The sequence below is a fragment of the Harmonia axyridis genome, chromosome 3 (genome assembly GCF_914767665.1).
Source record: "Harmonia axyridis chromosome 3, icHarAxyr1.1, whole genome shotgun sequence".
In the NCBI taxonomy this organism is placed as follows: Eukaryota; Metazoa; Arthropoda; class Insecta; order Coleoptera; family Coccinellidae; genus Harmonia; species Harmonia axyridis.
In genome coordinates, this window is record NC_059503.1 from 9,624,470 (window position 1) to 9,638,137 (window position 13,668).

At 35.8% G+C, this 13,668-nt stretch overlaps 1 protein-coding gene across 2 annotated transcripts in view; it reads right to left on the minus strand.

Moving 5' to 3' along the window:
• The window catches only part of LOC123676537 (lachesin-like), a 97,861-nt gene that overhangs the window by 50,305 nt on the left and 33,888 nt on the right, over nt 1-13,668 (minus strand). For both annotated transcript variants that reach the window (XM_045612487.1, XM_045612486.1), the window contains exon 3: nt 7,014-7,114. In XM_045612487.1, the coding sequence (XP_045468443.1) occupies nt 7,014-7,114 (101 nt within the window). The remainder of the gene's footprint in view (nt 1-7,013; nt 7,115-13,668) is intronic.

Sequence of the window (13,668 nt, forward strand, 5' to 3'; positions counted from 1 at the left end):
AAGCATCCGGAACTAGTAAAGAATTCCTAGCACGAACGATTATTCCCTTCTCGTCCACCTTGAACGCAGTCCAAAATCTCACCTCGTTGCAGGTTTGCTTTCCTCCTTAGCTGCTATTATTTATGTAATGCTTGAGCTCTTGTCCTAAATTCATGAAAATTGAACCTTCAACTCCTCTCGATTTGAAATTCTACTCTCAGATCTCCTCGAAGGACTTAGGAAGATGTATCTGTGTCTTTAGCGGTGTTTCGTGACAATCTTCAGCTACAGAAAATGTTCTGTCTTTTACTGAATATGAGAAAGACTTTACCACCTTGCAGAACAGAACATGGCCAAAATATCTATCAAAACATCAAAAATTGAAATTGAAAAATTAGAACACAGAGAGAAAGACGACGTTCTGTCAGCAGGTATCCTTCACTCATCGATGTGAGTTTTTTTTTAGTTCAGATAATTATAGCAATCATTAGAGAAAATTTAAATTGGTCGTTCTGCGATCAAATTTCTGTGTATGGTGCAATAAATCTGCTATATGATAATGTTCACAAATATGTGTCGCTAACTGTTGAAGATAGATCATACCTCAGAATAATAAACATTGAAACAGGTAGCATACGTCATTTTCAGTAAGAAAATTTCGTCCTCAACATAAATTATCAAATTTGACATAAGGTACCCGAAAATGAAAACATATCAGTGATATTTCACTCAATTCGCGAGTTACTCCACAAAGAACGCACTTCTTATGTCCCATAGTGAATCAACGTTTCATATTAACCCATAATATATTGAATTAAATACCTAAAAATATCAGAAAACTAATTTCAAGCGTGACAAACGACGTGAAACAACCGATGACATTAGGAGAGCTAAAGTTGCCAAATCTTAGATTTCAGCAGGTCGATACAGAAAATAATAAATACTCTGCTCATTAAAAATTCAACAATTAGAAAAACTATCGGTTTCCAAATATTCAAATTTGCATATTTAATCGGGAATCACTCAAAGGAATGTATTTCATTCAATATAATATACTTTCACAATAATAAAGTAAAATTGCGGATTTGAAAATATATCACAATCCGATGAATAGATCAGACTGATAAAGAATTATTTTGCAGATTTGGTTGTTAGGCAATGACAAATATACTGTCATAAGATGGTAGAGCGATCTGTTTAGAAGACGAGCTCTCGAAACAAAAAAAAAATCTTTAAATCAACGTCAAAAATTATTCAGTTAAAGAAATAAATTTCATCCTGTCATACTCTTAATGAATTTCTAGACAGTCTTGACACCACCGAGCCACATACGAAAAATATACACCATCCCAAATCACATCAAGACACTCGTAAAAAACTTCGCACCGTTTTTTCACAACCCCCTATTCCTGCAAGTTCTAATTGTCCCCACGAGATGTCGCGGTTTTCGGAAACGATGAATTATCACCGGATACTTTCGGACCATGGGAAATATTTTCGTTGTCGGAACCCAAAACGTCCGGGAGTCTGAACTCCGGGGCCAGCCCGGAGCAGGGGAGGGATTCAGAAGGGGTGATGAATTGCTTCTGCAAGGATTATTGGATGTAGCAAACGACCAGGGACCGCTGCCTCCGAGTCCGCCAGAAATCGAGTTTCTTTGTCTGCTAAGGTGAGCGTGATGCTGGAACTTTCACCTCGGTTGATTTATATCTCGGAAAACAAGGAATCGATGTTACAGCTTTACATTACGGGTATCTATGGACAATATTGCCTCACGTAAATGGGACCATCCATCAATCTCTCCCTTTATTTTCGTCCTGTAGGCAGGGAAAGAGAGATATATGTCTTTGGGCATTGAAACTGTCTGGCGTGGACGCGTAAATATTTAACGGATTCGCACGTGCGATTTTGCAAGGCTTGGAGGGGTGTTTGGTGTCGGTTCTTGACTCTTCTCGAAGCGAGAGTCACCTTGGATCGACGTTTTTGAGTGGAGTTTCGATAGTCGATGTTTTGGTTTATTTCTTGCAATGGAATCTATACCTTTGGAGTCGACAGGGCATGGTTATTTTCCTCAAAAGTTTTGACAGGATACTTTTCTGCTCGCAACTAATTTTGACCCTTACGACACTGAGCTGAGATCAGACAAATAGTTAAGGGGGTTGAAGGCACTTCATATTAGGAGTTCGAAACATTATTTATTTCAATATTGAATGATGCTCTAACGAAGAGTAGAAGCAAACATATAAGATTATCAGAGTGGCTGAAATTTAGGTTGAAAGGAAACGTGCTGTTTTATAAAGTGAGTGGCGAGAGCTCATCCCAACGTCGCTGTTGATGAAAACAAAAAAAAAACAAACAGGCTATTTGATTGATATTCTATAATATGTACCTACATTATAGCCAACTCTACTACTTGATTCATCTTGATTTTGCCATTGAAAATAAATGAGAAGTTTTCAATATAAATAGCCACAATTGAATATCCTGTTTCTTTCAACTCACCTATTTGTTTTCATATTAAAACAATTATGGCACTCTTGGAAGTATGTCTATCATATGCTCTAGGATGAATTTAAGAAATAGCAATAGAATAAAAGTATTTAATCTCAATCACATGAAAATTTGTCTAGTATGTACTCAGTGGTATGTTTCGATATGAGTTTGAAAGACCAGAAGAAGAATACAGTATTGTTCGATAGCAGCAGTCTTTAGTGGGATATTGATTGTTGTCATTATAATGGGACTATTTTGTGAAAACTTTTTTAAACATGGGCTTTATGGGAAATCTGAACTTTTCAAAATAGAATGTTGATTTTAATGAAGTACCTTCTTATTATCAGAGCTGTGTCAAAGCTGTAATTTGTAATCAAATAGAAGAGTTGAGGTGAGCTTATTCAAATAACTTCATTTTCAAACTAAGTTGGCTAGTACTTCAATTCTAAAACCTCAGACATGACATCATAGTAAATATTCATTTCTGTGTTTTTTTTTTTCACAACAGAACAGAGTTGCATTTAGCCAAAGTACCCAATTTTTCGAATTTCACAGATAATTTTTTTTTTTTAGATCAAGTTACTCGAATATGGCGCTTTGTAGGAGAAAATATGAAGAATACTTTTATTTTTTGAATAAGCCAAATATTGTTCAATGAACGTTCAAATTACTTTTGAGAGTTGGGTTCTTCGAATTTCTGGTATTTTTGTGTGATGTAATGTTCATAATGAAGAAACTGAAAGATGTGTAGGGAATCTTGTGTTCGGAGAAGATGTATCACATCAAGGAAAAGCTATATTTAAAAAATCATTTCCTTCAATAAAACCATTTACGAGATATAGCCGAAAATCACATTTTTTTATCGATTTCCAACAGCCTGTATCTTTGTAACCGGGTCGAATCGGAAAAAACTGTATAGGAAAAAAGTGTCTCGTTTGACCTCAGGAATCTTCGGTTCAAATATGTGTACAAGTCGAAGACTCACCCTGTATAGCTACTCCACGATTCATAGTAGGTTATGCAAGAGACATAGCAAAATACATGAAGAAAGTTCTATCAATCATTTTGTTCTCCTTAAGATTGTTGGCAACTTATATTTGATGTTATCAAATTATGAGTTTTGATGAAAGCGACAGATTGCTTCTCAAAAAGTATTCTGAATCCAATAATTTTGATTATTCATTGCTCAATTATCAGACAAGTTTAAAAAATTAGTTCTCAAGCTTGTATGTGAATTATGGAGTACTACATGGTTCGGTCCTTGGGCCACTTTTTTCTTTTCTTCTATGTATTTGCTGAATTTGCAATTTTAAGTAAACCATGGATGAGTCTTAAAATTCCTGTTATTTATAGATGTAGAAGCAATGAATCCTTCTACAACAAATATATACTGCTTTTTTTCCCTGTCACAGTAAGGATATATAATATGTTGCCTATATTGGAAACTTGTGGCAATGTTGAATGAAGTAAAAACTATTCAAGACAATAAAATACTTTCAATTATGAATAAATTACACCTTAAATTACTTTGAATCAAGAACTTAATATCTAGTTAGGGTATTATACTGAGGTAGGAGCAATGCAAACTAGCATATTGTAGTGAAACTGTGCTTGCTCAAGAGATGGAGTAAGCGGCTCTTATATCTCTGAATTGGTACCGCTAAGAATATAAATGAAAACATGCTTGGAATCAATTGTTTCGATGCGCTCAGCCATGTTTTCAGATATTTTTCTCTCTATGGCGAGTTTGTTGGAAAATGCGGAAATTATCTGACTTTAACCTGAATAGAAAAATAACCAAAATTGTAATTGTATATAATTTTTGGAAATTGGAATTTTGTCAATATGAACATTGTATTGTTGCTCAAATAAATGAATTTCTTTGAAAAATTACAAAATTTCAACGCGAATGGCACATCCACTGAACCGGGGTGATTCCATCCAATTTCACAAGATAAACAAAAAAAGCCACACAAATATCGCATAAAATTTAATAAACCGCCTCTCATTCGTCAAATTCGTTCCAGTGTGCAAATTTTCAACTGGAAACGGAACGGACTGGCTCATCAGAATGTACCGATATCACGTGGATGAAAAAATATCGTACGCGACTTTGATTAATAACGCGAAACGAGAAAGAAGAGTGGGCGAGGGTCGAAATTTAATCTAGTTGGTGATTTATGGAAGTTTGAATTAGGAGCAATATACATGCAATACCCATTTGTCAAGAGTAAACTTTACAACTGCGATCTGATTCCGTGAAAAGAGTTAGATTGATTTTTGTTTCGGTCCTTTTCCCGATAGACACTGCGAAAGATTGATTACGATCAATTACGAACTTACTTGTTATTTCTCGACTCGACTTGGTGTTTAGTCGAAGGAAAACTGTGAATAATTTACGATTTGTTGGATGGGAACTGATTTTGGGTATAACTTTATAAATTCGAAGCAGTACAAGGACGATTTAGACTGGAGGAGGAATATATTTCTTTTGAGGTTATCCAATTTGAGAAGGTCCCATACATTTTTATATTAAATGTTGAAATAATGAGAGATTAAGGTGGATATTATTCATCCCGCTTAACAAAATTTTTGTGAATGAACATTATATTCATATACAGGGTGTTCTAAAGGGTGTTTTTTTAGAGCTATAGAACTTTAAATTGGAATAAAACAACGATGGATCATTCGATTGACATGAATTTTATTTATCCGCAAGATAATCTTGCGGCATTACATTTTGAATATGATTTCTGGCATACGACCGCCACGGCTGGCTCGGATGTAGTCCAATCTGTACGTTCAATTTTCGATGACTTTTTCCAACATTTGTGGCCGTATATCGGCAATAATACGGCGAATGTTGTCTTCCAAATGGTCAAGGGTTTGTGGCTTATCCGCGAAGATCAATGACTTTACATAGCCCCACAGAAAGTAGTCTAGCGGTGTTGAATCACAAGATCTTGGAGGCCAATTCACAGGTCCAAAACGTGAAATTAGGCGGTCACCAAACGTGTCTTTCAATAAATCGATTGTGGCACGTGCTGTGTAACATGTTGCTCCGTTTTGTTGGAACCACAGCTCCTGGACATCATGGTTGTTCAATTCAGAAATTTAAAAGTTAGTAATCATGGCTCTATACCGATGACCATTGAGTGTAACGTTCTGCCCATCATCGTTTTTGAAGAAGTACGGACCAATGATTCCACCAGCCCATAAAGCGCTCCGAACAGTCAGTTTTTCTGGATGTAACGGTGTTTCGACATACACTTGAGGATTAGCTTCACTCCAAGTGCGGCATTTTTGTTTGTTGACGTAGCCATTCAATCAGAAGTGCGCTTCATCGCTAAACAAAATAAAATGGACGTAGTGCGCGATACGTATTCCGCACAGAATCATTATTTTCGAAATGAAATTGCACTATGTACAAGCGTTGTTCAGGCCTGAGTCTATTCATGATGAATTGCCAAACCAAACTGAGAACAAATCATTTGACAGCTGTTAAATCGGTCGCCATCTTGAACAGTTATGCCAACTTAACGTTATACACCTCGAAAAAAAAAACCCGTTATTTCCAAAAAATGCTTTGGATGATGGACTGATATGTTTTTTTCAGCCGAAATTTGGATTCCATTGATTTCAAACCGAAAACTTTTGAAGTTTTATGCAGATTCCTGATTCCTTAATAGTGGAACTTATCTCAGAGAAATAAACATTGATAGAGAAAACATATGTCATTTTCAGTTAGCAATTTTCATCCCCAACGTGAACTAGCAAATTTAACATAAAAAGCGCGGAAATAAAAACATATCAGTGATACGATATTTCACTCAATTCGCGAGTTTCTCCACAAAGAACGCAATTTTTATGTCCCATAGTAAATCAAAGTTTCATATCAACTCAAAATATATTGAAATAAATACCTAAATATATCAGAAATTCAGAGAACAAACTTCAAGCGCAAAACAATGTGAAACAATCGAAGAAATTAGGAGAGCAAAGTTGCCAAACCTTGGATCTCAGCAGGTAGATACAGAAAATAATAAATATTCTGCCTATTATGAATTCGACAATTAGGAAAATATCGGATTCCAAATATTCAAATTTGCATATTAATTCGGGAATCATTCAAATAAATATATTTCATTTAATATAATATACATTCTTTAGGATATAGTAAAATTGTGGATTTGAAAATATATCACAATCCGACAACGTAATTTAACCATGTTGGGGACATGCATTCCTTTTTTTTATTTATGTTTATTACATTATGGAAATAATAAACCATAGTCATAAATCCTCAGCCGGAATATTTCAAATCTAATACCCTCGTAAAAAACTACCTTGTATCATCTTTTTTGATCCTCATCATAACCGAACAATACTACAGTATAGAATCCCCTCCAGCAAAGGACAGATCTTTTGAACCGAGCTGAATTAGTCTGCACGCATGAACCGACCGTGCAAAAGGGAAATAGTCTTTTTTTTTCGAGGGGTGCATAGCCGCACTTGACGTAACAAAGAACACAGAAACATACCTTGAATCCCTTAAGATTGTCGACTACACAGGCGAGCAGAGCATCTCTCCCCACTGTCACTGTCACGTTGGGAATTGGCTCGGCAAATCTCGGGAATGCGTCTGTAACAACCATTTTATTCAGACAGTTTCAATTCAGAGATACATTTCATGGATGATGGGAGCTTTGGAGGAGTTTTCTGGAGCGGAAATTGGTGAGGGTACTGAGGAGGATCAATGGAACTGGATGCGTTCGAATTTGAATGTCATGTGTGAGAAGCGAGACGTGGTGAATTATAAGGATTCGACACATGTGATAAAATTATTCAAAATTGAATGTAATGACGTAGGCATATAATAAATAAAGATGACATTTTTTCCTTGATAATGTATAATAAGTAACAACTTCATTGAATTCGATAATAACAGGTCTAAGTGTTGAATATTTGATTGAAATTTTTCGAACTAAAAATTTTCAAATCCATTGAAAATTTCCCTCAAACAAATAAGTTTTTCATAGTTCGAGATGTGATCTAAAACATATTGAGGTTTTAAGTACGTATCTTGCCTCAAGGAGAATCGACAGCCTCGAGAATATTATTAAAATTTTCTTTGAAAATTTCAGTTTCAGCCTATAAATCCTGAAATAATGAATTAATCGGTCAACTACCGATCTACTTCATCGTTTCAATCGGAAGAATGGTATAAGCTTTCCATGTAGGAACTTTTAATTTTTCTTTTTTTTTTAAGGGTTAGGTATTGAAAATTTTCGTGAAATTTTACAAACAAAAAACTTTCGGTTGAGTACAAAATTCGACTTATTGCAGACCATTCATTCTTACAATGCCTACCGATTATTCTTGGACCTCACAGTTTATGAGAATTTCGAACAAGAAAATTGAAAAAAAAAACAACCTTAAACATTGAATCTCGATACAATAATTGTAATATCTTCAGAAATCTTAGTCACAGTCCCCTCATCGAAATATTTTTTATTAATCAAGCTATGATCTGAAACATATTGAAGTTTCAAGTCCGTTGATAGAAAACTTTGGAAAAATTCAGTTTAAAGCTTATTTTTCCTGAAATATCGACTAATCGGTTTACTACCCTCATTTCCACCTCGCAGAGTATCACCCAATCAAATATTTAAGTCAAGTCCAATCAATCTAACCTCAAATCTCCTGAGCCCAAATCAGATATTCAGAAACAGAGAATTTTAAAAAAACTTTCAATCAGCCAAAGCTATTTGATTTCGAATTATTCTCCATACTTTGTTCAATATCATGTCGTTCAATTCATACATCAAAACTCTGAGAATGTCATATGTGCCAGTGGAAGAGGCAACCCAAAAAAACCATTCTTCTTTGTTCCTTATAAATCCCCTGATTTTTATTCCACAAGCCTCTTATTCAAGACTAATTCATGTGTAGTCAATTCATATCTCACGATTGCTGAGGTCGAAAGTCCAATTGATAAAGTATGATAAAGGTTATCACCCACTATATAACTCATGCAGAGTCCTAGCAACAATATCCTCACAACAAATCCCCATATTCCAAACAGATTTCAACAGAATCCCACAATCAGCTAGTACCAGAAACCTCTTTAACATTTGTTCAATGTTTCCTCAAATTGAGAACGTACGTAAAATAATTTCATTGAAAGACGAGTACCATTGTGGCAACACAAATCATTGCTTACACTTCAATCTAGTTGCAAAATGGTGAATGGGCCGGGATTATCAATAGTTTCAGATCATCATATCATTTTTGGCATTCCTCCTTGATACAGGGGTTGAAACTCTGGAAATACATCGCAAGGCACAGAAAGGGAACTCATCCCAAATATATCAGAAAGAGAAATCATCATCAACGGTGAGAACTTCGGACTAGTAATTCGGAGGCGGGTTCGAGCCCCGCTCGGGGAGGTACTTTTTCCAGAATTGAAAAATTGTCTGACTGCCATGAAATTAATTTGATATGTTATTAATACAGACGTGAAACCATTATTTATAGAAATTATTTTGTTATAAATTTTCACTTATTAAAATAAACATAATCACCTAATACATGAAATTATCAGTTTTAAATTAGTAGTTACTGAATTTCAAACTCCCCACTATCCAGAAACCTTTTTTTCTTTGTTCAATAAGGCTTTCTAATTGAGAACCAAATAAAGATCTTCATTGACAGACGAGTACCATTGTGGTAACACAATACATTGTTACACTTAAATCGAGTTGCAAAATGGTGAAGGCAACGGGTTTATCGATGGTTTCAGATCATAATATTATTTTCGGTATTTCTCCCTGATACAGGGGTTGCAACTTTCAAGGAACATCGCAAGGCACAGAAAACAACTCATCCCAAATATTCCACAAAGATAATTGTTCAATGTTTCCTTCTAAATGAGAACCTAATAATAATTTTCATTGACACACGAGAACCAGTTGCAGTCGAGTTGCAAAATGGTGAATGCGTCGGGATTATTAAATAATAATAATAATAATAAGTTTATTCAATGGTTCGAGATCATCATTATTTTTCTCTTTGATACATAGAAAATATAGATAATCATCTAATATATGCACTTACCATTGAAAGAATGCTTAACAAAATATTCCTACCTCAAATACTCAGATTTCAACTCAAACTTCGCAACTGAATTTCAAACTCCCCACTATCCCGAAACCTCTTTCTCCTTTGTTCATTGTTTCCCCATAAACGGCTAACCTTATAAATCCCCTCCGTCGACCGACAAAAACCATTATGGCCGCACTTTAAATCATTCTCCAAACGTCACGTCTACGGTCGCCGCTCAAACTTACGTGTCCGCCACAATGCCATTACAAAGAACATATGTGGCACCGTAACGACCACAGCGACCAAATAAAACAATCTATCAATTCGGGCCAGTTCCATCGGAAAAAGTTGGCCTTCCGCTCCCCGGCGTCGTTCTCGAATCGACGCCAATGAATTAACTTGTCGTTTTCACACAAACCAATATGTGACACATATGAAGTTTCCGGCCGGTCGTCATGATCCCAGGGTTTATCCCCATAAGTTATATTTTCCGCACGGGTCGTGGCGCTGAGATACAAGACGGATGAGACGCTTTGTCGTCTTGAGAATTGTCGCTTGACCGACCCGGTGATTTTCAATGCGATTTTCGTGCTTTATTTGTATTGTCCGTTTCTTTGATGTTTGGGACGGGTTGGAGATGGCACTAGGGAGGCTGGGGAATTGGGGTGAAGGTGGGATAGTTGCCTACCGATTCCGATGCGAATTCTCAGAATGAAATTGTACGTTTCGACTGCGATAGCATGTGTCTTTTTCAAGAATATCCTAGATACATGCATATTATTTAGGGTTAGAACTTGTTGCGACCACGCAATATTTATTTCAATTATTCTTTCTCTCAATAACATATTATCATTTCTTTTGAATTTCGAATTTCAGAAAATAATTTTCAAATCTTTTCCAATTAAGTTCAACTTTTATTAAGCATCGTTTTCATTCAGTCTTCCCCCGTACATGCCTTCAAATTTGCTCTTCATCGCTGTGCGAGGAGGACAAATGTTCTGAAATCCAATTAAAAATGAAACTCACGGCGATCCTATGTTTAAGTGCCATATAATTGTTCTACATTTTCACCTTTTTCAACATTTTCCACATTTTCAAAGATTTTCGGCATTAAGATCAGTGATAGTGGAACTTTGATCTGAGTGTGAATGGGACGAATTTCACCGATTTAAGAATATTCAACCAACACCCAAGGTTAAGACAAGCAATAGGATTTGAAGGTATTTTTGAACAACTTGAAAAGTTTTTACAGTCCACTACATCTCAATCCTCCAGAACTATTTAGAGGGGCACTACAGGGATATCGAAAACCATTAGAAATACAGAGTAGTTTGAATGACGAAAAAATTGCGTTATTATGGGATGAGTGTGTTGGTGTGGGCACATACAAAATATATCCATTGTTTCCCAAGATATCTAGAAAAAACTAAACATCGAAATTTTTTTCTTTTGTAAAATCCATTTGTTGCTGGAGATAACTTCACGAAATTCGGTTTATAGCAATTATACAATATAGAGACTTTAATGGTGTCGTTAGATTTTTTGTGCATTCCATTGTTTTAGAAACGCGATAGTCAATTCTTACGAATGGACGCCATATTGGTTCTCCTTATGGGGTGATAAAGAAAAAAATTACGAATTCAACAATGTATCAACCTCTTCAAAATTATCGAGTCTAGCTACGCAAATTTGAAATTCTAACCCTGTTTAAGAATATGTGAAAATATAATAAGCAGATTAATTAAACAAATCAAATTGAACAAGATAATGTGAGTATAAAATAGACATATTTATTTTCAGCAAGACTGGTACGTCAATTCCTGGTGCTAGTGGAATGCCTTTTCAGAATGGAAGACTATAAAAAAGAGAATAAAAATTAAATACCTTGAATTATTTTTCTTAATCAAAAATGATTATTCGTCATTCAATGTGAGAAGAATTTGGAGCAAAAATATGGATATATATAGGGACATGTGAATTTGACTCTCTCTGAATAGGTCACGAGAAGCCAGTGCTTCGAATATAGTCCTTTTATTAGAGAAACTTGTCATTGAATTGAATTGCTGAATGGCGAATGCGTCATTAAATCAATATCATTAATATTTCAATTGAGCATTTTTTTATTGGTGAATTTCGAGTGTTTATTGTTACAATTGTTCAGAGTCGTAATTTCTCTACGATACATTCGGACGTGTTTCGAAACTGACCCATAAAAATCTTATTAAAATTATAATTTCCCCAATATGAAGGGAAACAAAATATCCGTTCCTGTATGATCAAAAGAGACGTGTAACAACACAATGAGTTTCAAATGGAAAAACATGTTGAATAAGATTGTCATTGTGTCTTCAATACCTGAGTTGAATATTCACATATTTGACACCTCTGTCAATTATTATTTACTTATTGTTTGAACGTACCATCAAAAACTTTTCACTTGGCTTCATGGTGATAATTACAGTTCAATTCATATTTGGGTAACAATCTAAATAGAAAAAAGAAGTTCTGACGTGCAGACAGGAGCTTTAAAGCGCTCATTAATTCAAGCACCAATTGTATTCTTGGAGACAACATACTAGTGGTATACGTGATCTTCAAGAGCACAATTGGCGCATGAATGAACGAGGATTCAAGAGCTTTTGAATTCAAGTTGGTACTTTTCTCGTTTTTTTTTCAAATCTTCAATACTATATGATTTCAATGGATATTGTGATCTGATTGAAATTTTGCGAGTCCATTGGTCTCTGAGTGACGAATTTTGATTTTTTTTGTATTCTTTTTGAATTTTTTATGTTTCTGGTTATACGATCAACTTCAGAAACAGGAACGGAAAAAGAAAAAAAAAATCCCCTACAAAACATACGCACGCACATATGACAACACATTTATATACATATTTCTCGCTAATTTCATTTATGATACTCTCATTGAAATGAGAAACCAACAAATAAATTTCCCATCTAGACTGCTACAGAAAGTAAAACCAGGACTTAAAAAGCGTACAAACCCAACCTAACTCCACTCAACATTACCTATCCTAACTAGCAACGTATAAACTTTTCCCCCCTTTCCAAGCTCAAACAAATCAGTTTTTTCCAGCGGCGTAAAAAAGGTCATCCTCCTCTCTCAGCCTTTTCCAGTCACCTCAGCAACGTTAAGGCAAAAACCCAACAGATAATCTCATAAAAATGCAAATAAATACCTGTCCCGAACCGAGGATTGAACGTTTTAAATTATTCAGCCGCATTTCAACATGACAAAATCTCCCCCTTTCCAGTATCAATAATTAAAATCACCTTTCTTCTCGTCCCCTCATTAGGGCGCGCAGTGACGTCAGCAGCCGTCGTCAGGATGAAGCGAGCCTTCCCGACGTGATGCGGCACTGCAGGCCGGAAGGACAACTACACCGGAAGCCAGCAGGAGCAGCACTTATCGCCTCTTCAGTTTTCCGGGTGGCGGAGAGCTGTGCTCGTTACTGGTCCTTATTTAATTTTCATTTTACGTCTTTTGCCCAATTTGCATCGTCGACAAGGGGAGGCCGAGCGGCAGCCACGCTTTCGTCTTTCTCTGCCAATTTATTTTTGTGCTTATTTAGGGGAAAAATTCCGGATCTCTTGCACGCATCTCGGACGATTTAATGATGAGAATCGAATGATGAAAGGCGGGATTACGAGTTGGACTTGTCGACTCATCAGCGATTTGGGTTTGGCGTTTTCGGTAATGAACCTGGTGAGTGGTTTCGAGAATGATGAAGTTCTGGGTTTTTATCGACTTGAATTTTTGATGGACGATTGATTTTTGAGCGATTGTTCATCGAATAGATCACGTAGATCTGAAATAATGGTTTTTCGTATGAAAATGATTGAGAGAATATATTGGCATTACTGAAAATTTTTAATTCCAGAAAAAGTACCTACTCGAGCGGGAATCGAACCCGCAACCTCCGAATAACTAGTCCAGCGCTCTTACCGATGAGCTACCGAGCACTTCTCCCCGAATCAAATGTCAGTAGGAAGTTGATATTGAAAGGGAACTTATTCACTATCGTTGATCTTTACGATTCAATTCATCTTGCATCCATGCCCCCAGACT